At 39.8% G+C, this 26,703-nt stretch overlaps 1 protein-coding gene across 11 annotated transcripts in view; it reads left to right on the forward strand.

The window, feature by feature from the left end:
• The window catches only part of LOC125339685 (aminopeptidase O (putative)), a 348,038-nt gene that overhangs the window by 54,018 nt on the left and 267,317 nt on the right, over positions 1-26,703 (forward strand). For 10 of the 11 annotated variants that reach the window (XM_048330939.1, XM_048331005.1, XM_048331004.1 and 7 more), the window contains 2 exons: positions 17,417-17,570; positions 24,374-24,619. In XM_048330939.1, coding sequence (XP_048186896.1) covers positions 17,417-17,570; positions 24,374-24,619 — 400 coding nt within the window. The remainder of the gene's footprint in view (positions 1-17,416; positions 17,571-24,373; positions 24,620-26,703) is intronic. The other variant, XM_048331001.1, reaches the window with a different exon arrangement.

The following is a 26,703-nucleotide window of genomic DNA, read 5'->3' on the forward strand; positions in this document are numbered from 1 at the left end:
TATGTCTTCTGATTTGTGACATTATTTTTATCTTAAGTTTGATTTGCATAAGAATAAAAGTCTTCAAACAATGTTTATTTGATTCTTAAGCTACACAGAAAACAAAGCAAACAATACATATGAAATTTTTATTTTTTAAAATAGGACATGTACATTCCTCATTTACAATATAGTTTCCTTGTTATTCCTATTTCCAAGCTTCCAGCAATCCTCTGCCTAAGGCAACCAATGTTATCACTTTCATTTGTATAATATTTGCCTTTTTTGTTGCATAAATTTATGCATATTTTTACATTGAACTTTCCCCTTTATAAAAAATTCATTTTATGGATGTTTCACATAAGAACACAAACAGCTTCCTTAATATTTGAAAGACAAATGTGTTTCATAAATGGGCGTTTCACATTTCAGTTAATTCTGGACCTCACTCCATACTAAATAAATAAAATAAAATCTGAATTTGAGCTCATTATCTCTGTGTATTGCTTTTGTATTGTACCTTCTAGGAATTACTATTATTATTTTACATTTTATTCCACTTTAAATCATATTTATGATAAGCATTTAGACTTCCTTTTTTTTAGGTTTTTAAGTTCAAATTGTCTTAGCTGAGAAAAGGCTTTTGTTAATTTTTTTCTAGAAGAGTGGATTTAAGGTATATTTTCTGAGTCCCTTCTATTTATATTGACTTTCAGTGATATTCACTTATGAAGAGTTCTTGAGGAAATATAAACTTGTATTAATTAAGTAAATTCATTTAAGGCAGGTTTGTATTACATTGGCCCTAGATGGCTTTGAACTCATGATTCTTTTACCTCAGCCTTCAGAGTGCTAAAATTATAGGTGGGTGCTTACATGTCATACTGAATTATATAAACTTAAGCTGATATAAACTTAAGTCACTTTTGTCCCTCTAATAACTATAAATGTTATCACTATCAACTCTTATTTAGTATCTCTGAAGAGAAATCTGATATGAGGGTTAAAAAATTATTTTCAAGTAGTCTGCTCTTGATGCATCTGTTCATGCTTTTTTAAATTACGTAATTCAAAACTTTAGAACAAATCTAAATGTATGCCTGTCTTTTCAGTCATCTCTGATACAGCATAATTTATATATAGTTAATGTATATATTTAAAATGAGATTTGACACATATATAATCTATACAATTAATTACCACTCCATGAAGATATAGAACATTTCTATATCTTTCTATATTCCTCCATTCCTTTCCAATCACCACTGATCTAATTTCAGTCCCTCAAGATTAGTTTTACTTCTTCTAAAACTTGATAAAAATGAAATAATTCAGTATGTATTTTTTTTTTTGCCAGTCCTGGGCCTTGAACTCAGGGCCTGAGCACTCTCCCTGGCTTCTTTTTGCTCAAGGCTAGCACTCTACCACTTGAGCCACAGCGCCACTTCTGGCTTTTTCTATATATGAGGAATTGAACCCAGTGCTTCATGTATACCAGGCAAACACTCTACCACTAGGCCATCTTCCCAGCCCTCAGGATGTATTCTTCTGTGTCTGCTTTCTTCTACCTGGCATGGTATTTGTGAGATTCATCTGTATCACTGCAAGTGTCTGTATCATATTCTTTTAAAAAGTTGGTGAATAGTGGTTCATAGTTTATCTACTTACATATTTGTAGGCATTTGGATTATTTTGGCCATTTCAAAAATATGCCATGATCATTTATGTATAAGACTTTTTGTAGATCTGTTTTTTATTTATCTAGGGTAAATACCTAAGAGTGGAATTACTAGATCATATGATGAACTGTATGTTTAAATTTTTAGATTTAAACTTGTGGTATGGTATCTGCCAAACCATGTCCAAAGTGGTTGTATCATTTTATATTTCTACAAGTAATGTAGACAGGTCTAATTTTACTCATGTTTGTAAGCACTTAGTAGTGTCAGTCCTTTGAATTTGAGTCCTCCAACTAAGGGTGAAATATTCTCTCATTTTGGTTTTAATTTGCATTTCTCTGATAACTAATGATGTTGAATACTTTTTCATGTACTTATTAGACATTCTTATATTTTCTTGAGCAACATCTCTTTTAAATTACTTGACTATTTCTGATGTAGGTCCTTTTTGGCGCCAATGGATTTCCCCAAAGAATATAAGAATGCTCTACATAATACTCTAGGGGTGTGTGTGTGTGTGTGTGTGTGTGTGTGTGTGTGTGTGTGTGTGTGTGCATGCGTGTTTACAATGCTAGGGATCAAACCTAAAGCCTTGTTATATGCCAGGGACTCTACCAGTGAGCTACATCCTGTGCCCTAATTATTCTCTATACCATTGATTATAGTGACATTTTTGATTCTTTACTAATTCCATTAGAGATTTAAATTATGGTATTTAGTCCTTCATTTCAGAAAATCTTTGTTATTTTCTTACCTCAATCTGATGCTTCAGTCTGTTATCTCCTTGTAGAATTTTTACTATTATTTTATAGAAATTATATCTTCTCATACCACAATGCTAGTTTCTTCAATTGGTTTTAGTTTTCATGGTAAATTTACTTCCAAGGCTTATTCTCCCTGTGAATCTTTAAGATGGCATCCTCTTTTACTTTTAGTCTGCAGTATTTTTCCCAGTGTCCATGGCTTTCTGGTGTGTACCAACCAATAGGAGAAAGAGAGTCAGTTTCCCTTAGCTCTATTCACTGTCCGTGTATATGCTAAACCCCTCCTCAGTTCAACAGAGGGAAGATTTGCTGTTACACACAGCTGCTTTAGTCAAGCTTTGTTGGCAATTACTTAGTCAAGTTCTGCTAGATTTACATAAAATCTTCCCTTGTCCTCTCTATTTAGCTTCCTGACATCCTGAATAGATAGGAGGTCACATGCATTCTCAAGTAGGCACTGATACCTGGGGTCTTTCTGGTAGCTTCTTTGTGCTTACTACATTTCCCAGGATGCTTTGTGGTTTTCTTCACCCCCTGCTTCCCACTCCTTCATATGTTCTCTTTTATAGTTTGGCCCTTCAGCTCAGAAGTAAGGCTTTATGTTTGGCAGTGCTTCTCAAGCTTAAGCATTATTTTGCTTTTTAGAGAGAAACCTGATGACTTACTAGGATTGATTCAATTATAGATATTCTAAAAATACTCTCTAAACTATAATACTAAAACTAATTATAATCCATGTATGCTTTTAGCTTTTGTAGATCTCTAGATCCAAAATAAAATCGTAAATGAAACATAGATCAAGCTACTAAATCAATAAACTTCAAATCAACAGCTTAAACTTGATATAAAGACTAGTATTTTGCTGAAGTGAAATTGCCTCTCATAAAACAAATGTGTTTTTGATGGCTCCATGTATTTATGTGTGTGGTTGAAGATGTGTCCCTACCGTAGGCTAATCATCACCCAGTTCCTCACCACTTTTCTTCTGTCTGCTGTAAAGCTTTTGCTTATACGGCATAAGTTGTGATGTTGTTTGGCCTTTACTTAGGCAAAAACATCCTCCTATGTTCTTTTCTCATTATTTCTTAATGATTATAGCAGTCCTGCACATCTCTGTGTATTTGTACACAAGTAATGCAGATGTGAACAATGAAGTCACTTGGCAGTGCTTACTTATGTCTGGATGATTTCAAGGGTCAACAAATGATAGCCACTGCCTGTTTTTGAAATAAAGTTTTATTGGCTCATGGCCATGTCTACGGCCACTTTCATGCTACAACAGTATAGATGAGTATTTTTAAGAAAGACCCAAAGCCTATGTGGTTCTCTGTAGAAAAAGTTCCTGACCTGTACCATGCTTGTACGTCTATGGTTGACAGTCCATTGAAAGCCTGTCATTAAAAAATTAAAGTAAGAATTAACATTAGCCAGGTGCACATGGCTCACATCTGTAATACTAGCTACTTAGATCAGCTACTGAGATTTTTTTTTTTGGGGGGGGGCGTCCTGGGGCTTACACTCAGGGCCTGAGCACTGTCCCTGGCTTCTTTTTGCTCAAGGCTAGCACTCTGCCACTTGAGCCACAGCGCCACTTCTGGCCATTTTCTGTATATGTGGTGCTGGGGAATTGAACCCAGGGCCTCATGTATACAAGGCAAGCACTCTTGCCACTAGGCCATATCTCCAGCCCTGAGCTACTGAGATTTAAGGATCATAGTTTGAAGCCAGCCCGAGCAAGAAAGCGTGTGACTCTTATCTCCAATAAGCTACCCCAAAAAGCCAGAAGTACTGTGGCTCATGTGGTAGAGTGACTAGCCTTGAACACAAAGAGGTTTGGGGACAGTGTGCAAGCCTGGAGTTCAAGTCCCAGGACCAGAAAAAAAAAAAAAAAGAAAGAAAGAAAAAAGAGAAAAAGAAAAAAAAATAACTTTAAAATTTTCATGGAAAGCTTACATACTTCCAAGAATATATCTGGTCTCCTCCTCCTCCTCCTCCTCCTCCTCCTCCTCCTCCTCCTCCTCCTCCTCCTCCTCCTCCTCCTCCTCCTCCTCCTCCTCCTCCTCCTCCTCCTCCTCCTCCTCCTCCTCCTCCTCCTCCTCCTCCTCCTCCTCCTCCTCCTCCTCCTCCTCCTCCTCCTCCTCCTCCTCCTCCTCCTCCTCCTCCTCCTCCTCCTCCTCCTCCTCCTCCTCCTCCTCCTCCTCCTCCTCCTCCTCCTCCTCCTCCTCCTCCTCCTCCTCCTCCTCCTCCTCCTCCTCCTCCTCCTCCTCCTCCTCCTCCTCCTCCTCCTCCTCCTCCTCCTCCTCCTCCTCCTCCTCCTCCTCCTCCTCCTCCTCCTCCTCCTCCTCCTCCTCCTCCTCCTCCTCCTCCTCCTCCTCCTCCTCCTCCTCCTCCTCCTCCTCCTCCTCCTCCTCCTCCTCCTCCTCCTCCTCCTCCTCCTCCTCCTCCTCCTCCTCCTCCTCCTCCTCCTCCTCCTCCTCCTCCTCCTCCTCCTCCTCCTCCTCCTCCTCCTCCTCCTCCTCCTCCTCCTCCTCCTCCTCCTCCTCCTCCTCCTCCTCCTCCTCCTCCTCCTCCTCCTCCTCCTCCTCCTCCTCCTCCTCCTCCTCCTCCTCCTCCTCCTCCTCCTCCTCCTCCTCCTCCTCCTCCTCCTCCTCCTCCTCCTCCCCCCCTCCTCCTCCTCCTCCTCCCCCTCTTCCTCCTCCTCCCCCTCCTCCTCCTCCTCCTCCTCCTCCCTCCCCCCCTTCCTCCTCCTCCCCCCCTCCTCCTCCCTCCTCCTCCCTCCCCCCCCCCCAGTTAAGGGCAGAATTATAAGAAAGAAGACTCTAATTGGGCTTGGTTTATGTTCACACCAGGAAATTACACCTCATACAGTATAGTGTCACAAAACAGGCCATAGCAGTTCAAAATGAGAGAGGATTTAACTTGACTAGGAGAAAGAATTCTACTGCAGTTTCTCCTGCTGTCCTCTGCTAGAGTTTATCAGAGGACAAGAAGTAGTACTAATAAAGTGGTTTGTTGGAACTCAAAGTGGCTGTTGTGGGGATGTAATCATGTCTACAAATGTATCTCCTTTCTTAGAGAAAGGATATGTGGGCACAAGATGATACTGTTTCCTTTCCTAGTCATGTTTTTTAGATTGGTGTGTTTGTCTCCTAGGACTTCCACTCTTGTGCACAATGCCCTTTAAAAGGATGAGCTGTCCTTGAAAGCATGAACAGCAGAACCCTGTCCAGCAAGTCATAGTTTCCATCACAGTGACACATCATCAGCCTGATTAGCACATTTTCCAGGCACCAGCTGATTTCCCGAAAGAGGCAAAGCACCTGGGAGCAGATAACGCTAACAAAAATGATAGCACAGCCCTTGGGCAGGGAACAGAAATCAGAGGACAGACCTCTGAGTCCTTGTTCCATGAGGGAAATCATCCCTCCTAACTGTTTTTAAAAAGAAAACTAATGGTTTCAGCTGTAGGATAATGATCATCATAAGAATTTTATTAGCTGAATAGTCATTATTCTTTTTTTCAAGAGGGCTAAGTCAAGGCTATAGATTTAGATTAACTTGTTTGACTCATTATGCAGCTTCCTCAGCGCAAAGCCATTTGGGCAGGACCAATATCCTTTGTGGTGCTGTCAGCCTGTGTTCCCTACCCAAAAGTAGCCAAGCTACAAAGCACAGTCAATGCCAAGTACAATGCTTTGCATATAGTAAATGTTCACGTTTGTTTGTTGAATATACATGGGCTATGTAATCAGATGAAAGTAATATGCTCAAGGAAGAAACCTTTAAAACCCCTGGTGATAGTGACAAAAGTAGTTTTAGGGTTATTTCTTTCCCTTATGCTTTTGATTTTGCCAGCCTCATTAAACGTTAAAAGAAAAAAATTGGCTCAAGTACATTTATTATTTTCCTTAGTAATCTTTTGTTTCATTTTACTTTTATAGACCCTAATTTAGTATATTTTCTACTTCCTCAAAAATAAAATACTCTGCTTCTGCTTTGTGTGGGAACCCTCAAGAAATGAACAAGATTGTCGAATAAGCTTCTTTCAAATGAAGGAGAAAAAGCATAGGAACAAGGAAAGGTGTTAAAAGCTACATGCACCCTTGCATAGGATCTCCTTCCATTTGTCTTTGTAAAAGTAAGACTGTAGACATTACTTCATTCTGGGCAAAATGCTACTTACTCTCTGGCCTACCCGACAGACCAGCCCTCTGACAGTCTCTTTCTCCTCACTGTGTGGGAAATTCCAGGAAAAAGCCAAGAATTCAGGGGCCAGACCCTCCTCCTGTGTGCGATTGAAAGCCAACTTTTCTTCCCTCTTGATGTCTTCAAATGAGCAATACTATTTAGACTGCTCCCACAGTATGCAACTAGGAATTACATACAAGGAAATGGTAAATTAAAAGGCATTTAAGAATGGTTATGATTAAGGATTTTCCCCACAATGGGAAAATGCACATGTAGAACAACTGCTTGTTTTTAGAACTGGAGGTTTATTCTGGGCTAGAGCACATACATACCTGTGCTTTCCAGGGATAGCAGTACAGAATAAATGGACCTGTCTTTTCTCAAAAGAAAGCTGTCAGCAAGCTAAGTTGTGTTCTCCTGGTCAGCCACACTCATAAAGTCTCCCACAATGCAGTACCTTGTACTTTTTAGGTCTTTGTTGTTTTGCTTGGTGATTTGCTGCTGAGTTGTTCTTGCTTACCCTCACCACACTGCCCTTAGCATCCACAGCATATGTAGAAGTCATCATGATTTCTTTGGGACCATGATGATTCTGGCAGGCACGTATATACCAATTCTTACTGCTGTTGATTTTACCTTTGACCTCATATTCACTAACGTTTTCATGTGAGTAGAGTACTAGTTTACCATCTGGAGAGGTATAGTTTTGTGTCCACTCCATTGATCCATTTTGTACCTACATTTTAGATAAATTAGTTATTTGCATCATAGACCCACATGGCTAAGGACACTTGGAATAACAAGGCTATTGGCCTATGTTCCTTGAAGAAGACAACAGCCTTACTGGAAAAGCTCATGACCTCCAGAGGTACTTGTGTTCTTGGTTCAGTAGGTGGCGCTCTTTTACCTAGTTCACAAGATGATCTTGAAGGTCATTTTCTTCTGGGTCTTCTGGGCCTCCTGGGCCTGAGGCAGCACCATGTTGTAGAGAGGGAAACCCGAAGCCTTTCTGGGTGGCATTAGTGCTTGTGAAGCCGTGGCCTGAACTGGCACATTGCCCTGGTTAGTCAGAGCTGGTGCCTACCAGCCCAGGGCATCTTTTTGACTTCTTTGTTCTAGTGCCAGTTACAACCCTTGAGCAATAGCCAAGAAGAGCTAATGAAAGACCGTCACGCCATGGGTATTCAAGAGGGTGTCACCAGCTCATAAAAAATAGAATGCATAGATTTGGCATCTCACAAGGAGTAACAGAAAGAATACTGGGGTTTGCTGAAAGATGTGAGCACTGGAGAACAAGACTAAGGAGGAAGTACAGTCAAAATAAGTAGTTTCCCATTATATATGTGTATATATATTTACATGTGTATGTATAATATATAATTAAAATGTATTATACATATTGTATATATTCCTATACATATTGTCAAACTCTTTTCTGATAGTTACTCTAAAATAATCTTAACATGTGAAATAGTTTGGAAAGAAAGTGTGAAAGAAAGGATTGTGACTAGAGAAAGAAAGAATCTTGAAGCAGGAAATATCAGGGACTTCATTTAAACTGAAGAAAGAAATGTGATATGTTAAATAAAAGCATGTATCAATTTGCTGTTTCCGAAGGCTTTGAGTTTTTGTATAACCCATAGAGACAAGGTTTAAAAGGCTGCTTTTAATAGGAAGAATTCAAGTGCCTGCTTTAAATTTTAGTGAAACTAATAACTCTCTAAATACAAGAAATCTATGAGATGTTCAACTTTACAAAAAAATAAAAATCTGCCTTTGCCTCAGCAGATGCAGCCTGACAGCTGTGTGTTGTGTGTGATGGGGGGTCATGCCTTTGGGTTCTGTGGTACGGTTGGTCCGTGTATACAGAACTTGACTTTCCATACATCTCCTATTAGTTTCTGGGCATTAGTTTACTAGGCATGACTGATAGATACAGATGTCTGTACTACCTTGATTTTTCTCCCACTTGTGGAAATATTTTTCTCAAATAATGAGTCTTTTTTTAAATTTTTTTTTTTTTTTACAAATTTAACATACAGAGCCTTTTCTCTCCACATGGCTTGACTACTGCATACATTCTTTCTTTTACTCTCTTCATTAAGAATTACTCTACCTCATTGGAAGATAGAATCATCGTAACTATTCAAAGGACCCTTTATAGAGTAGTAAATACCAAAGATAAGGTAATTATGTTAATATGCTCCTTATGCTACTTATTTTCAAAACTCAGTTTTCTTTTTCATTTTTATTTGTTTCTAAGTTTGTTTATTGTGGTGCTAGGGATCAAACCCACAGCTGCCTTATGCTAAGTATGGGTTCTACCACTGATCTGCACCTTAACCCAAACTAAATTTTGTATCGTGATTTGAAATCAACCCATCTTAAATCCTATACTACCTGCAGAAAACAGAAGTCATCTCTAAAGAAAAGTTCCGTCCTGTTTTGGAGAGGAAAGTGTATATTTGGATCCTGTAGTAGCTATTATTGTGATTCTAAGAATAATATCTCCTAGTGAGACAATTGAAACATGAAAGTAATTCTCATAACTGTGTTCCAGTTTATGGTGTTAGTATGTTAAGGGAAGATAAGTTGTCTATGAGCGAGTCAGAAGGCTAGGAAGGGAGGGTGAGCTGGTGGCTGCTCCGGCCTGGACAGTGAGGGAGCAGCATTGCCTCTAGGCCCTTTCTCCCAGCCTTACTAATGAGTCCAGGCCTGGCTGTGGAGTCATCTGGGAGTGTGATGGACCTCTGGCTTCTGTAGAGGAAAAAACTCTGATTGGTACAGTACAACATGTTCTCTTTGTTTTGCAGCTGCTCTAGTGAGGAAGTCTAATGCAAGTGGGTTGCATCAAAAAAAGGAAAATGAAGGCATTCACTGTTTCATCGTGGATGGCTCATTTAAAGTAAACACCATTTAAATAGTCTCCAAATGGTCCATTCTATATGAAGTCATACAGGATGCCCCCTTTGGGTTGTCATTTTCCTTTAAATGGATCGCTTTGTGTGCACTATGTATTTTAATGCCATTCAACCTTAAATGCCATATGTGGGCCTCATCAGGTCGTGGTTTTGGTGCACATGTGGCAACCATACCTTCAAATATCTTTCACTGCTGCTGCCAGTAAGTTAGCCTGTGCAACAGAGAGAGGAAGCTGTAAAGATGAACACTTGCAAATGATGACGAAGACAACAAAATACAATGTGCCAATTACTCTGCCTAGTGATTTCTCTGTATCATCTAATTTAATCCTCACATAATCCTATGAGATAGATCCTATGATTATTCCCATGTTACACATGAGGAAATTGATGTATACAGAGATTAAGTCATGTGCCTAAACTGGCAGGTACGGAACAAGTATTCAGTGCAATTCTCAGATATACTGAGAAGAAATAAACCCGCACCAGTTCTCTTGGCAAGACAAGCTTATCACAAACAATAGACAATCCAGAAGTAAGTTCTCTCTGTCTCGAAACACATGCCTTGCTTTCTCAATTTTCACATTGCTATTTGTGTATTTTGGAAGGTCAGGTGTTCCCCATGGCAATGGGTAGACTTCAGGCAAGACTGGGCTCAGTGGAATCATCCACATACCCATTAATCAAAAGAGACTTTTTTTAACTAAATGAAAGTACTAGAAATGTCTCACAGTACTAGACTAATAAAGACCTTACTTGTGGCACTAGACAGGCCCCATGATCTCAACGCTGGCTCTAGGATTCACTCGATTGGGTTGATGTGCAGGCCAGACAACTTGGGAGAGGATTCTTCCAGAGAAACACTATGAGTCACCAGGTCTTTGGGAATTGGGTTCTGATCTGGCTCCTAATGGCCTAGCCAATTGAGCTGCTCCTTTGGACTGTGGTTTTTTTTTTGCCAGTCCTGGGCTTGAACTCAGGACCTGAGCACTGTCCCTGGCTCCTTTTTGCTCAAGGCTAGCACTCTACCACTTGAGCCACAGTGCCACTTCCAGCTTTTTCTGTGGTACTGAGGAATCGAACCGAAGGCTTTAGGCATGCAAGACAAGCACTCTACCACTAAGCCACATTCCCAGCCCAGCCCTTTTGGACTGTCATTTGGTAGCTAAACAAACATTTTTTGTTTTTATAATTTTCAATTGAGAGCTGAGAATATGGCCCAGTGATAGAGTGCTTGCCTTGTATACATGAAGCCCTGGGGTTGATTCCTCAGCATCACATATATAGAAAAAGCCAAAAGTGGTGCTGTGGCTCAAGTGGTAGAGTGCTAGCCTTGAGCAAAAAGAAGCCAGGGATAGTGCTCAGGCCCTGAGTTCAAGCCCCAGGTCCAAAAAATATTTTTCAAATGAGGACTGGGGAAAGTGAAGGAAGGGGTGATATAGTCCAAAAAGAAATGTACTCGTTGCCACTTGACTTATGATTTGGCTACCTCTCTGCACAACACTTTAATAATAACAATAAAATTCTGTTTAAAAACTTTGAGTAAGAGACACTTTACTCCAAATAAGCTCCAATTAGTAGAGAACTTTAGAAAGAAAGTTAAAAAAAAATCTTGTGGGTTATATCAGAAGAAATCATCCTTAGCATTTAAAATATGAAATTGAGTGATTTTTAAAGTATATTCAACAACCTCTCCCCCCCCCTTACTTAACAGAGAAGACTAAAAGAACAATGGCAATTCTAAAATATTTGGGTTGGATTCAATTCAGCTTCTGTTGTAATTTTTGCTCTCTTACTCTCATTTTAGGTTATTTAAGGCCCTAGCTTTCTTAATCCTATTATTTACCACATATTTCCACTCCTCTTACTTGCCATAGTCTTTGTGGCTTCTAATGCCCTCCACACATCACCTTGAGAGGATACACCTAATTCTGACAAAGGCACAAAGGTATGTTGTAAAGTGCTTTGGTTGGTACTCTGCATTCCTGGTGACGTTGTATGAGGTTCCTTCTGGTAGCAATTTTTCTTGGAAGGAGTTTCAGTTCCTACTGTTTTCACGGTCTCATCTTGCCCCACATATGAGATAGTGTCAAGAACCATCAGAACACATAAAATCATATGAAAATCCAATACAGAGTGTGGAGAGGAAGGCCTGCCTCTTGTATAGTATTTTAGTGTATGTGTATGTGTGAGCGTGCACATGCGCGCATGCACCTAATTAAAGATATGAGCCTCACAGACTTTCCTGACCCAGCTTTGAAACAGATTCTCAGACCTCAGCCTCCTGAGTAGCTAGGATTATATACATAAGTTAATAGGCTCTGCCAGTGTTTCATTCCTAAAAAAGATTTTCTAATATGGTAGATAGGTACTTACCTTTTCTTTAAATTGTTTCTTTTTCTGAGTTGTGTTTTATTTTAATAAAAATATGCATTTCCTATTAAGAGTATCTTTCAATTAATTCACAGGTGTTGTTTTAAACTATTTTACATTTAGATGCAATATTTAAAGATTCAGCCTTATTATAATCCTTCTCCAAAGAGCAGTCCTCTATTCATAACCCCCTCACCATTTTTCCTGCTTCCAGAGAATTTTGTTGCTTTCAGCCAAGCTCAGAAAGCAAATCTCTTTTTGCCAGAGAATTTTGTTGCTTTCAGCCAAGCTCAGAAAGCAAATCTCTTTTTGCTCTCATATGTGGAGTTTAGACCTATTATGATATGATAGTGGTGGTGGTGGTGGTGATGATGATGATGATGATGATGATGATGATGATGATGGTGATGATGATGATGGTGATAGGATATGAATGTAAAAGGGGGACTGTTGGGAAGGGCCAGTGGGATGACTGAGGAAGAAAGGAGAAGATATTGTGAGAGATGAAAATGATCAAAGTATATTACATGTAAATACATATATACATATATATACATATATGTATATATACACATTCATAGATAGATACAGATAGATAGATTGATAGATAGGTAGATAGCACAATGATACACACCAAATACTGTTGGTAGGGGTAGAGGGAAGAGAATTAAGGGATAATAATAGAGAGGGTAAACTTATTCCAAGTACTCAATACATCTGTGGAATTATCCAGATGAAACCCTCTTGTACTATTAAACTAAACACAACCACTTTCACCTCGTTTGGCTGATGATTTGATGTTACTCCATATGTCATTCACTGAAAATTCTTAGTTCCTCTGGGTTGGTCTTCACCTCATAGCAGACAGAGTTTTGGGCCCCTATCCCCAACCCACATAAGCCAATTGTACACACACTTCCTTCTCAGTATTCTGTGACTGTATCACGGTCTTGATTAGATCATCATTTTTCACTTATTTATAACTGTGTTTGATATTAAGAGCTGAGCCATCTAGTAAAACTATGACTACATTACTTCTGTACATATTAGTATTTCTTGGAGTTAATAACAATATTATTATTTGAGGTTTTTTTTTCACTTTTTCTCTTTGTATTTACCAACACTAGGCTTATTGAAAGTTGTTAAGTCTCTTTTCAAGATGTTCAGATACATCAAGTTTTCTCTCAATTTTGAGGGACATGCATCTGATCCTAGTTAGGTAGAGATAGAGAAGGATGGCTGAGGCAAAGGCCATCATGGTGGAAAACAATGGAACACAAATCATCTTTCTTGTTCCTCCCAGGCTCTGGACAGTTGATTCCAAGAATAGCACAAGTGCTGAGTATTTAGACCAAATGAAAACAAGCCCTTCCACTTTCAATCTCTCTTCCAGGATAGGAGGGGTCCAGCCAAGAGAAGAGCTTACCTGCTTTGACTTCCAGGGACCAGAGAACCATTTTAGAAAGACTCTGGGCAGTGTTGGACTGCTAATTTACAAATGAAAGCAAAGATACCTCCTCCATGAGGAAGAAGACTAGGGCCCAGATGTGACCAGATGAAGAAACCAGGGATTCTCCCTTCGCCCCCTGTGGTGACTGAATCATCTCTTTGCCACTCTCTAGGAGCCTGCTAATTCTTTTTTTCTACTTTCTTTTCTTGGCTTTCAAATAAACTGTGCTCTCTTTACCTGGAACACTTTCCTGTCTTTTTGTTCTTTAATTGTCAAAGAAAAGAAATTTCCCCCAGAAGGAATGGATTTCATCTTCCTGAAAATGGGGAAGCTCCTAACCTGTCCAGATAGGCATAAGTTACTGTCTGTACTGGGTGCATAACAACACCATAGTTCTGTTTGTTTGTTTCATTTTGATCTCTCTTCCCCCTTTTAAGGTGATACTGAGGTTTGAACTTAGACCTTCCCACTTGAACTCTGCTGCTGAGCCACACCTCCAGCTTTCCCTTTTTTTCTGAACTAGTTATTTTTGAGACAGGGTCCAGGTATATTTGGACCACAGTCTATTTTAGGGTTTCCAGATACATACCATGACATCCTGTTTCTTTCTGTAGAGATGGAATCTCCTGTTCTGTTTGGGCTGGCCTGAAACAGTCCTCCCACTCTCAGCCTATAGCTGAGGATGATAGGTGCTCACCAGTAGGCCCACCTTATGAGTCAAGAAGGGATCTCTTGAACTTCTCTTTCCCAGATGGCCTCAACTTGTGATCCTACTGTTCTCAGCCTTCTAAGCAGCTAGGATAACAGGCATGACCCACAGGTGCCTGGTTTACTGCCTCTTTTTGAAGCATACTTTCTATAGTCTGGCCGAGAATATGGTATATATGAGGTAATTTTTTTTTTTATTCTGCAGGTCTGAAAGTATCCTTAATTGTATGTGATTTTTTTTTCTTTCTCTTTCTGGAAGCTCATAGGATTTTTTTTTCATTTCTAGTTTCTACATTTCATAAAGCTGTATCTTGGTGTGGATCAGTTTTTACCCAGTATTCTGAGTATTTTGTGTCCTTTCAATCCAGAAAGCTATGAACCTTCAAATGGGTACAATTTTTTTGAAATTGTTGACTCATGGCTTTCTTTTTTCTGGCCAGCTTTTATGAAGTTTCTATTACTTAGATGGTGGACCTCCTGAATGGCACTATCATTTTTCCTCATCCCTCTTCCTCCTTCTCCTTTGCTCCTCCTCCTCCTCCTCCTCCTCCTCCTCCTCCTCTTCCTCCTCCTCCCCCTCCTCCCCCTCCTCCCCCTCCTCCTCCCTGCTTCTGTCCCCATTCACCCAGTCACCTCTGCCTCCCCTGTACCGTCCTCTCCAGCAAGCCTGGTGGTCACTGCTGGCTGGCTGGTCCCAGGATACATGCACACAGTATGAGGTGCTTCCTTTGGGTTCCAGTGCCAGGCTGTCTAGAGCACAGCAGGGTCTGGAGGGGAAGGCTTGGTTCTCAAGCTAGGATGGGACTGCAAAGCACCTGCAAGGCAGTGTCCTGGTCCTCAGGACTCCAGCCCCAGTGCAGGTGCCAGACTGTCTGACACCTGCCAGGCTTCCCTGTGCCCACGCCTCACCTGTGTGCCTTTCCACTGGGCCTTGCTGTCACTGATGCTTTCCCAGGTCCACCCCCACATCTGAAGCAGCAGGCTCCACTCCTGTTTATATTTTTGTTGTTGTTGTTCTACTTCCTTTACCATTGTATCGCATCCCATATCTTTTATTGAGTTTTTCTTCTGCCATGCTTTTAATTTTATAATAATTATTATGACTACTATTATTATTGTGTAAACTCAGAGCCTCATGCATGCTCATCTTGCTTGTTTTGCCAGCATACTACTCCTTGAACCATGCCTCTGGCTAGGCTTTTTGCTAGTTGTGTGTGTGTGTTTTTTTTTATCACACTGAATTACAGGGAGGTTACAGTTTCATACCTTAGGCATTGGATACACTTCTTGTACTGTTTGTTATCTCATCCCTCATGCTAGTTTTTTAAATGGAGTTTTGAGGACTTTTCTGCCCAGGCTGGTTTCAAACCTTGATCCTCTGATCTCAGCCACCAGGATTATAGGCATGAGCCACCAGTGCCCAAATGCTTTTAATTTCTTTTATTAATGTATGTTCTTTAAAATACTCTATTTGTATTTGTAGGGCTATCATAAATGATCTTTATTCTGAATATGTTAGGTGTTTTTTGAACTTGTCTTCTCCGTGAGCTATTACTGTCTTCCAAGTTACTTGTTTATTTCAGTCTCTCAGTTTTGAAGTAGAGCCTTTCTACAGGTGCCTTGGAGGCCATTGGTGTTTCTACCTACATTCAAGAAGACGAGTTAAAATACTGTCTAGCAGGTCTGCCTGCACACATGAGTCTGGGAAAACAGAGCTTTGATGTACTGATCATAGAAAGCAAAAATATTTGGAAGCACAAATAATCTGATCATAGGAAGCCTCCAGTGTTAATATCATTGGGCATGTGCTCTTAGGTGTGTATCTTCAGTTTCCTGCCTAGAGACTGAAAGGTGGGATGCGGTCATCTGGGAACCAGATAAAGGGAGAGGCTGTGGTCTCAGCATCCTATGTACATTTGTTTACCTGGTCATCTTCATTTGCCTTCACCTGTGTCATTTATTCCCCCCATCCTATCTTCCAATTTCTGTAGGAAATAAGCCTCTTGTAATTAGCCAGGCATTGTGGGGGATGAGCAAATGGCCCATCTGCTTGGGCTGGCCTGAATCATAGTCCTCCCACTCTCAGCTTTCCATGTAACTGAGGATGAACAGGTGCTCCCCAGTAGGCCAACCTTATAAGTTAAGAAGGGATCTCTTGAACTTTTCTTTCCTCAGCTGGCCTCAACCTGCCAATCTCAGCCTTCCAAGCTGCTAGGATAACAGGGGAGGACAAAATAGGGAAGGACATCATAAATGTAACTACTTCTTAGATGATCCCTAAAATCTGACATCCTGTCCATTCATTCATCAAATTGGATAACTATGAGCCATTCTATGGCTGTTTAACTCTGCACAACTTATAGAAAGACAGTAATAGTCCTTTAGTGGGTTAAAAGGACAGTGTCATTCTAATTGAAATTCCTCTTTGTGGAAATATGAGGAGTGGAGAAATTGTTTTGTGATAGAAGGTGATGTCTCTTAAGACAGTATCAACTTAATACTTCAGAAGTGTTATGTTAAATCAGGTGATACATTCAGCTTTTAGAAACATTAAACTTATGTTCCCTTCTTAAGACTGAAAGAAACACAGCATTACAAGTTATTAATCATTTGACTCTTTAATAAAAGGCTTTCTATATCCATCCTCATCTGGAGTAGGGAGCTCTAGCTATAATCATAGCCTTGTTCTAGACTAGTTGGAAGACTGTTGCTATTGAACTCTGTCCTGCTTTTAGTCTGCTCAGCAAGGATCTATAGACCAGCAGAATGGATTAATAGTATAAAGATAAAGGTGAGACTTGAATTTCCTTACTTAATTAGTTTCAGAGTTGAGCTTAAAACCCAGGAGCTTCTCTTCCATAATGTCACATTTTCTATTGTATCCCTTTTAGATTAACTTGAATTTGGACAAAATGACTTAGTTACAAGTCAGAAATGATCATTACTTAGTCATTTAGTAAATATCAATTGTGCTTCTAAATATTTTGTTAGCTAATAAGGATAAATATAAAATGCTCTTTTCTCTGTGGGAGCAAGCAGCCTATGCCCTTCTGTGTTTGCGGCTATGAGTTACCACCTCAACTACCTCCCAGAATTTCTAGCCTCACTGAGGGCTTCATCCTGATCACTAGATGAAACCCAAGCCTTCTTGGCTGCCTTGAAATCATCAAAGTTTTCCCCCAAGATGTGGAATCATATACCTTTACCTGATGGGACAGCCCCCTCAAAAATGGGTTCTTAGTTTTTCATATGAATTCTTCTTCAGGTACCTGAAGAGAAGAAACAGAGTTGTTGTTGTTGTTTTTTAATATCCAGAACCATACCTTGGCCTCATGATGGTTGTTCTCTTTATAGGATGCTTAAGCTGGCATTACTATGTAACCATGCCAATGCCAGCCTCCACCTTCACAATTGCAGTGGGATGCTGGACAGAAATGAAGCCTGAGACAGACTCACCAAGTGATCTGGAGGCAGAGAGATCCTTGCCACCTTCTGAGCCTGACTTCAGGTTTGTATCTACGGGATTTGCTGAAAAGCAAACACTTGAGAGAGTGGTATGATGCATTTCTTCCAAGCTTTGGGAATGTGAGTCATCCCTGATGAGAAACTAAACCATAAAAGGATTAATCAAAGCAGGAAAAAAAAGGCCTACTGGGAAGGAAAGAGTTCAGAGATAGAAATGTGGGCATGTTATTTGTGCAGAAAGAGAATATATATATATATGTAAGAGAATATATATATTTGTAAGTATATATGTGATTCTCTATGAAGTCAAGTTAAATGAAAAGAACCCTTATATTCAGTACTTTCCCCTCTCCTATACCTTTATCTCTGTTTTTAGTGTTTAGCTGGATATGTGTGTGTGTGTACATACACACATAGTAATAAGAACAGTAATAAGTAAAACAGTAATAAGAAGTTGCTCTTCTAATGTATCACTTTATTAAACAGAGGGCCATTTTAGTACTATTTACTGCTGTTAGTATATTATGAGGACCAGCTCGTAGGCCTCTTTAGGAGTATAGTATACAAGGAAGCTGACATTTGGTTAAGGAAATCCCGCTGGAGCAAGGCCTTGTTATCTTTGGTAATTTTTTTTTTTTTTTTTTTTTTGGCCAGTCCTGGGCCTTGGACTCAGGGACTGAGCACTGTCCCTGGCTTCTTTTTGCTCAAGGCTAGCACTCTACCACTTGAGCCACAGCGCCACTTCTGGCCATTTTCTATATATGTGGTGTTGGGGAACCGAACCATGGGCTTCATGTATACGAGGCAAGCACTCCTGCCACTAGGCCATATTCCCAGCCCTATCTTTGGTAATTATTTCTTTTCTTTTCGAGAATGAATCTGAGAAATCAGTTTGAGGATCTTGAACATTAGTATAAACCATTGGATATTTCTTTATTACCTCCCCAGATTTTCCCGTTTCTAGCCTTGAGAGTCAAAGAGAGAGCGAGAGGAAACTACGTAAAAGGGATACAAAAGTGTTCGTTCATCTTGCTTCATTCCTAGGACTTTTATGTTTAGCTCAATTGCATCATTTTTCCTTCTTACAGGAAGTCATTAAGTAACGTCTGGTGGAGACAGTCCAGATCAATGGTATGGATGGTTACTTCATCCTTGAACACCAACTAGTACATCCTCTTAGTACAAGTTCCTTTGGTATTTGGTTTTATCTTGCCACATCTTTTAGGATATTTGCCATATCCTTAGGACATAAAGCCATGTTCATTCTCTTCTGGCAAGCATGTATTACATTTGGCTTTTTTTTTTTTTTGACAAAAGGAGCACATATACGCTCCTTTTACTTATATCCTTTTGAGAAAAAAAATTGCAGATGGAAGTAGCATATGCTCCTTTCTTATAGGAACACTGAATTTCATGTGAGACCCTCTGATGCTCTTTTCCTCTGCATTGGGACCAGAGAGAAGACATCATTCTGTGATTGTGTGTAGCGTGAATTTCTGGGTGAGGAGCACAGGTGCTCTAGAAAGTCATGTGGATCCATAGTAGACTTGATATGAGTGAGAAATAAACCTTGTGGTGAGCCACTCAAATTTGGGTTGTTTTTATTGCAGCATATCCTAACCAAGCCATTGGTTGTTTGAAGTCAGAGATAGTTGATCCAAATATCATCCCATCTAGTCCTGGGGATAAGCCTATGAGATGGATTGACTTTAGTATTCTATTTGTAAATAATATTGAATATTGAAGCGCAGACAATAATTTGTTAATGTTCTTATAATTATTGAGTAATAACACCTGTGTGCACACATGCCCAACTCCTTAGAGAGGTGACTGTGAGTCTTACCAGAGACTTCAAAAAGTAAAAATAAAAAATGAGGGCTGGGAAGATGACCTAGTGGTAGAGTGCTCGCCTTATATACATGAAGCCCTGGGTTTGATACATCAGCACCACATATATAGAAAAAGCCAGAAGTGGTGCTGTGGCTCAAGTGACAGAGTGCTAGCCTTGAGCAAAAAGAAGCCAGGGACAGTGCTCAGGCCCTCAGTTCAAGCCCCAGGACTGGCAAAAAAAATAAATAAGCTGGATGCTAGTAGCTTATGCCTATAATCCTAGGTACTTATGAGGCTGAGACTCAAGTACCATGGTTTGAAGCTAGCCCAGGCAGACAAGTCAATTAGACTCTAATCTCCAGTTAACTAGCAAAAAGCCAAAACTGGAGGCATGGCTCCAGTGTTAGAGCAGCAGCAATGAGCAAAAAAATCTGAAAAAAAAAAGTAAGACCCTGAGTTCAAACCCCACTACTGGTATAAACAAACAAACAAACAGAAAAGCTTCCTTAACATACCATTTGAGCCATCTTCCCTCCTGGAGAGTCACTTGTCATAGTTGAATTGCTGATCACTGATTTTGACTGGAGTTGGTCATCAGACAACAAGTTGAGAGACTTTGAGTTTTAGGATGCCATCTTTACTGGTTGGGTAGGGATTTGGGGGAGGGAGGCAAAGCTACACTTTTTTTTAAAATGAAAACTTTTTCATGAATTCTCAAATTCTTCATGGTGAAGTAGTATTTTGTTAATTCATTGATTATTAAGTATCTGTGCTGCTTATCAAATAGTTATTTTGCCCTTTTATTCTTGTTCTCAAAAGATACAGGACAGGGTCTGAGCAGCCACATTTTCTTTGTGTTGTCCCAGCTCAAAGCAACTGGAATGGCTTTTCATTTGTTTTGTGTTCATTATTTTGAATGGAGGCAGACATGGCTACATCAAATGGGGGCTCTGAGAAGATTAGGCCCAGGATTTCTGTTAGGACTTTGGAAAAAGGGTAATGCTATTCCTCTCTTTTCTCCTTATATTCAGAACCAGCTGAAAGAAGGAAAGACAGACGAATAAGTTTGATTATTGATAAAAACCCTAGTGCGTGTTCTAAATGGGCTTTCTAGTATTTCATTTCTACAGTAGACAAATTTCCCCATTTAGTTATCAACCCAGCTAAACAGGCTGGCTGCTGGCCTCCACAGCACAAATGTTCAGCCTAACACAGGACAAAGAGCAGGCCCAAAAGGATCCTATGTGTGTGCAAACAGGTCCAAAGAAACTATCACAGAGTGACCTACACAATGAGGGAAGGAGGGGAGAGGTTGAGAGTGCCTCTCCAGGGAAGTATATTTTTGTAGAATTATAGAACCTGCAGAATAGGATCCTTTTTTGATACCTTCCATGTCTGACAGGCAATACTATGGTTTCTTTTCATTTACAACATGCTTGTCCATCAGAAACGTACTTCTGATAAAATAATTTACATTTGCTTCATCCTGCCTTGGCTTCATGTTTCATGCATGCCATCTCTAGTTGTCAAGAAGTGGTTCTCTTTTTATCCACAAACTCTCTGAGTTGATACTAGTTTGACAACAGAGGTCCTCTGAAGTGCCAATCGCAGTAGTGTTTTTGCTTATGTTCACATCTGGTGCCCCCCGCCCCTTGCCTTCCTGCCCCCTTCCTACTTGAAACCTTCCTGAAACCACTAGTTCAATTCATGTAAATCTAACTTTTATAGGGTCCTTCTATATTACAGGCTTTCATTTGCCTCAAGTACTCATCTGGGTTCCAGAAATTTGGCCAAAGGATTGGTCACTATTCATGTGGACTGAATTATAAGACATTCCTTCTTCAGTTCCAGACTCACACATGTTCTAGCCCACTCCAAGTGAGCATTTTAGTAAATGCATTAGCTATAAGGCACTCAGATAAACTATCCGAAGTTTATTAATTTTATTCAGCTTCAGTCATGGGGGAATCTTCTCAAGACCTTTGTTGGGTCTATACAGCATCAACATGACTTGGAGAAAGTCCAGAGGAACCAAGCAAAAATGATCAAAGACACAGAATATGAGCATTGTGAAAAAGTCAAAGACTTTAAGGTTATTTATTCTAAAAAGGAGAAGACTTGATGGGAGAAGGGGTTATCTTTAGAGTTGTAAAGCTAGGAAAATTTGCTAGGAAAGGAAGAGACTTTGAGTTGATGATGGATCTGTGGAAGACTTATTTATTTGTTTATTATTTACCAGTGCTGGGGTTTGAACTCAGGGCCTTTTCAGAGACAAGACTATTCATTACATGATGAATGGCTTCGTGACAAATTTTGGCAGAGTCTTAGTACAAGAACAAACCTTAAAAACTAGTTTTGTTTTTCTTTACTCATTTCTAACTATAGTATAATGAACATATACCCAATGTGCAGGCCCTAATATTTGGCCTAAAATCTTCTGACCATTGTGTACATACTAAACCAGACAACATTTTGTCACTCCAGGAATTTCCTTCTATCTCTTTCAAGTTAGTTCCTTTGCTGTCTGGGAAGCCACTTTGGTGAGACTGTGGGAGACAAGAAGAAAAACAGGCCCTGCACACAGATACATGGCTCTGGTCATAGTCTGAGGATAGCCATAGAAGCCCAAGTTTTTCAAGTCCCCATTGAGGGACCCACAGGTGGCTTCCCTTGACACATGTCTATGTCTGTTCATATCCTTACTGGTCTCTTTTGCTCAGATCTTGATTGTCTTAAAGTCTTGTACCTTCTCCTAGGCTTTGTTTATGGAAAAATAGTGCTAATTTACACAATGAGCATAATCTTCATTTGGTAGGATAGTCCCATGCATATCCAGAGATAATCTAATTCACCTTTTCTTCTAAACAAATGGCATACATGTCTTCTCTCCTGAACAGATAGATCAGATAGTGTACATGTTCATGTGTGTGTCGGGGGGGGGTGGTAGACAGATAGACAGACATGTGTGTATGTGTGTGAATGGCTAACTCTTTGGTGTTCTTGTTTGTAACTAGTAAACTTGCTTCCGGAGAATAGCCTGTGTGTTTCTAAATGGAATGCCTTTTTATAGTGTTGCTGTACTTTGTCCACATGCCTGCATATCTCTGGCATCTCTATTATTTAACATCCTCTGAAAGCCTTCCAATAGACTATAGGTGCTTAAATTATAGTTGCACATGATGTTCCTGTGTAAATACATTAGAAAAAGCTATCATGGTAGCTCATTCATGGTGCAGCCCTTTCTACTTTGAGAAACACAAGTAATGCCGGCCATTTGTGGACATTGTGACTTTTTCAGTTAAATGTTTACCAGTGGGCACCTTTGTTCACTCATACCACAAAGCAAGATTACCAGTCTAGAGATTTGGGCTACAATTCAATGTCACTAATTATATTCTCCCTGTCACTTTATCCTGGCAGAAGTTTTTTATGGGTTTCCATCTGTTTTCTTTATATGTATAGTGATGAAGCATACTAGGGTGTTGAAGCTTTGGTTCTTGATGCACTCTAATAGAGGGTCAGGTTTATTTAGTCATGTAGATCTCCTGAGCACATAGGCCTTGGGTAGATGGAGGACTCTATAGATCTGAACAGAAACTGCTACTGCAGCCTGCCCTGTAGGCCAACATTTAAAGGTTCCTCAGTATTCAATGTGAATCACATGAACACCTAAAGTTAGAATTTTAATTTATAATTTAAAGTTAGAGGAGCTTTCCATTGTGTTTGAATAAAGGATATGTTCACAGGTGAAAAAAATAGTTCCCTTTGATGTCTGTTTCTTTGGATAGGTTGGTTCCCCTGTGGCCTGTGAATCAGGTTCTAGGAATTCTTTTTCAGCCCCACCTTTGCCTTTAAGGGAAAAATAGCAGTAATCAGATGTTTCTGGCTGTGCTCTAGTCTGTTTCCTTATAAGACTGACTTGGTTAAATTTGTATTTAAAGTGGACTGGAGAAAATACTACATCGAACATGATGCCAGGTACAGTGGCTCAAGCCTGTAGTCCTAGTTACTTGGGAGGCTGAGATGTAAGAATCATAGTTTGAAGCCAGCAAGAGCAGGAAGGTCAGTGAGACTCTTAATCTCTAATTAACCACCAAAAAGCTGGAAGTGGGTCAGGGCTAGCTTTGAACAAAAACCTTAAGAGACAGTGCCCACGCACTCTCAAGCCCCAGTACCTGCACAGACACACAAAAATGCGTCTAGCCATGCACCAGTGGCTCATACCTATAATTGTAACTTCTCAGGAGGCTGAGATCTGGAGAATTGTGAGTAAAAACTAGCCCAGGAAGAAAAGTCCATAACACTCTATTCCCCAAATAAGCAGCAAAAAGCCAGGTCAGAGGCATAGCAGAGTGCCAACCAACCCACCAAGCAGAGCAAGCTTAAGTTCAAATTTCACTACTTTTCAGGGTAGGAGGGAAGCCTCTGTAATCCTCTTTAAAAAAAAAAAAAAACCTAGATAATTTTTCAGTAAAATAGTGTGGCTTTTTTGGAAAAATTTGTACCTATAGCGTAGTGTTGTTTATTATTATAACTCATTCCACATATTTCATTCTAAAAAAATTCCAGAATGGGGTCTTTAATTTGCTGCTCTATTGGTTCCTTTCTGAGTTATTATTTGTCCTTTAGTTGGAGAAGATTTTTCCTATGGTGATACTTAAAAGCACAATACAGAGGGCAGAACTTGTTTTTAGTTGGGTAAGAAGTAGTTTTATTGTTTTAAGTCTTGGGTCTTCCCTACCCCTAGCTAGTTTATCTAAAACAAGATTTTATTTCTTTCACAACTTAGATTGGAAATACTCAGCTTCAATTCATATTTTGATCAATTTGTAATTTTTACTGCTATTGAAACAGAGAAGCCAAAGATTCATATCAACTCTTGGTTTATCAGAGTATTTGAACCACTGTCTCCTAAAAATAGTCTATGTCCATATGAGTTCCTCAGTCACCTGCACTGCAAGAAGAATAAACATGATTTCCCATCAACTACATCTGTTTTGTCTTGTTTATTTCCAGATATGTTGATGTTTGCAGTCACATGGATTATCCCTGCCGCTTCCAGAGTGCCTCTGCCTCTACCCAGGAGATCATTCCTCATCGAGTCTTTGCACCATTATGCCTAAAGGATGTCTGCCAAGGGACCCTACTACCACTGATCCCTCTTTGTCTCTCAGCTGCACATTCTGTCCTAGGAACACACCCTTTCTCCAGGCTGGATATACTTATCATCCCTGCCAACTTTCCAAGTCTGGGGATGGCCAGGTATGTTACTCTGTTGTGACACTTAAGTACCTGCTTTGGAAATTCTTGGATTATTTCTTGCACTTCTTGAGCTCTGTGAGAATTATCATTTAATTAGAATGGAAAGGCCTTGTTAATTCTTGGACATTTACTGCTGCTAAAGGACTGTTTTTTAATGGATTCTATCAAATATAAACCTATAGGTGCCATGAGCTTAGTCTAGGTTGTTTTGAAAAGGAAAAGCTGGAATTAAGAATACATTGTGCCCCTAGAGTGATGTATGTTGGGTCATGGCTGGTCAATGGCTGTTAGCTTAGTGATGAGAGCATAATGTTAATGAGTCCAAGGTCATAGCATCAGATTTTGGGCACAGTAACATGACCTGGTCCCAAGGCCACAGACTGCTCAACTAATCCTGACCAGCTGTCTCATCTATTCTCACCATTGGTCACAAGGCAATGACTTGAGAGTCCTTGTATGAGAGAGACTGGCTAGATCAGTGTAAATCCATCCTCACTGTTAGAAAAACAGCTAAAAGCAGATGGCTTACCCTGAGTTGGGGTGAGGAATTACTTGTCTTTCTATGTACTACTTTTTTTTAAAATACAGTGCACCTTCTTATTGTGTCTTGGTTTAGTTCTTACAGAAAATCAAGACCTGCAAGTTGAATGCTTCCCTATGTGTTCTTTTCAGTTAAAATCCCTTCATTAATATCATATCATTATTCATTCAGTAGAGGGTAGTTCCACTGAGAAAAGATAAAGCACTCAGGATTTTCCTTGGTTATATTTCTATTTTCAAATCTTAATCATTAACAGTGAATATGCTTGATGAAGGATGGGAAAAACAAGCTCATCAAAACATTCAACTTTAAGTTTTTCCCTATTCGTCAAGGAAATTCCTGTTGCCAATTAATTTCCATGCTTTTGAACAGCTGTCATTGTGGTGTTTTCCCTGAAAACTGCACACATTCTTAGTAAAACTCATGAGTAAAAAAGAACTGACCAGAACATTTGCTTTTGATCTTTACTACATAACACTTTTTAAAAGCTGGCTGGCTTGCCTTAGTCTTTGAGGAGGTCTGAGAAAGTCATTTAGACTGATTTTTATCCTATATTTATAAAGATAATGGGAATGTGGAAACTAGGATAATTACATATATTTGGTTACATACATCATATAATTGTCTTTGGTGTCTATATATAGGATTTGTCTTAACAAAGGGGTTTCTTTGGTTCCTTTGAAGAGTCTCCTGGACTTAATTTAAGCAGTTATTGGTGAAGAAAGGGTTGTTCATTAAATGTTTCTCATTTGTATACAGTTTTGAGTGGCCATATTTATTTGGGAGTTTTTAGCACTTTATGGGAGCTGTTGTTTTTCAGAGCATGTTTGCTAACAGCTCTACATTCTGGCCTGAGGGAACCAAAAGCAGAGTATTTCTTGTTCACAGAACCTGATCTTCTATAGCTCCTTCCTCACATAAGTCTGCCCAAACCAAAATTTGTTGACCTCCAGGCCATTCTATAAAGCTTCTCTTTTCAAGTTTGCATGCCCAAGCAGGTAGGCTGTATGTCTGCTGCCTTTTGAGATATTTAAAGTGGTTTAAATGTGCTTAACTCGATATATTTAAATTAATAAACCTAAGTACCCAAAGGCCAAATGGTACTGGGCACAAATGTAAAAAAAATGGGATTGTGATCATAACATACCAGCAACAAGACTGCGATTATGCTTCGAAACAGGAGAAGCATGCATTTAAAACATTGTGGTTGCTTGTCAAATGTCTCCCCCCCCCCCCCCCCTTTTTAAAAACTGTGGAAATAAAGTGTGCCCTGGTCTCCATGTTTTCCTGGGCTTCATTACTGTTCTCTGTATTTGAGCTGTGGAAGGGGGGGTTGTGGTATCTTCCACTCCCATTAGGGTAGGGAAGTCAGGGGTGGGGGGTTCGGGGGAGGGGGTATCCTGTTTTTCCAAACTCTGACTTAAATTGATTCCACTTGCTTGGCTTGACTCTCTCGGGATCCCAACACCTTGAGCCACATGCAGCTGAGTGAGGTTTATGACTCAGCTGGCTACTGGGGCCCTGCTGCTTTATTTATGGTCAA

This window comes from Perognathus longimembris, chromosome 1 (assembly GCF_023159225.1).
Source record: "Perognathus longimembris pacificus isolate PPM17 chromosome 1, ASM2315922v1, whole genome shotgun sequence".
In the NCBI taxonomy this organism is placed as follows: domain Eukaryota; kingdom Metazoa; phylum Chordata; class Mammalia; order Rodentia; family Heteromyidae; genus Perognathus; species Perognathus longimembris.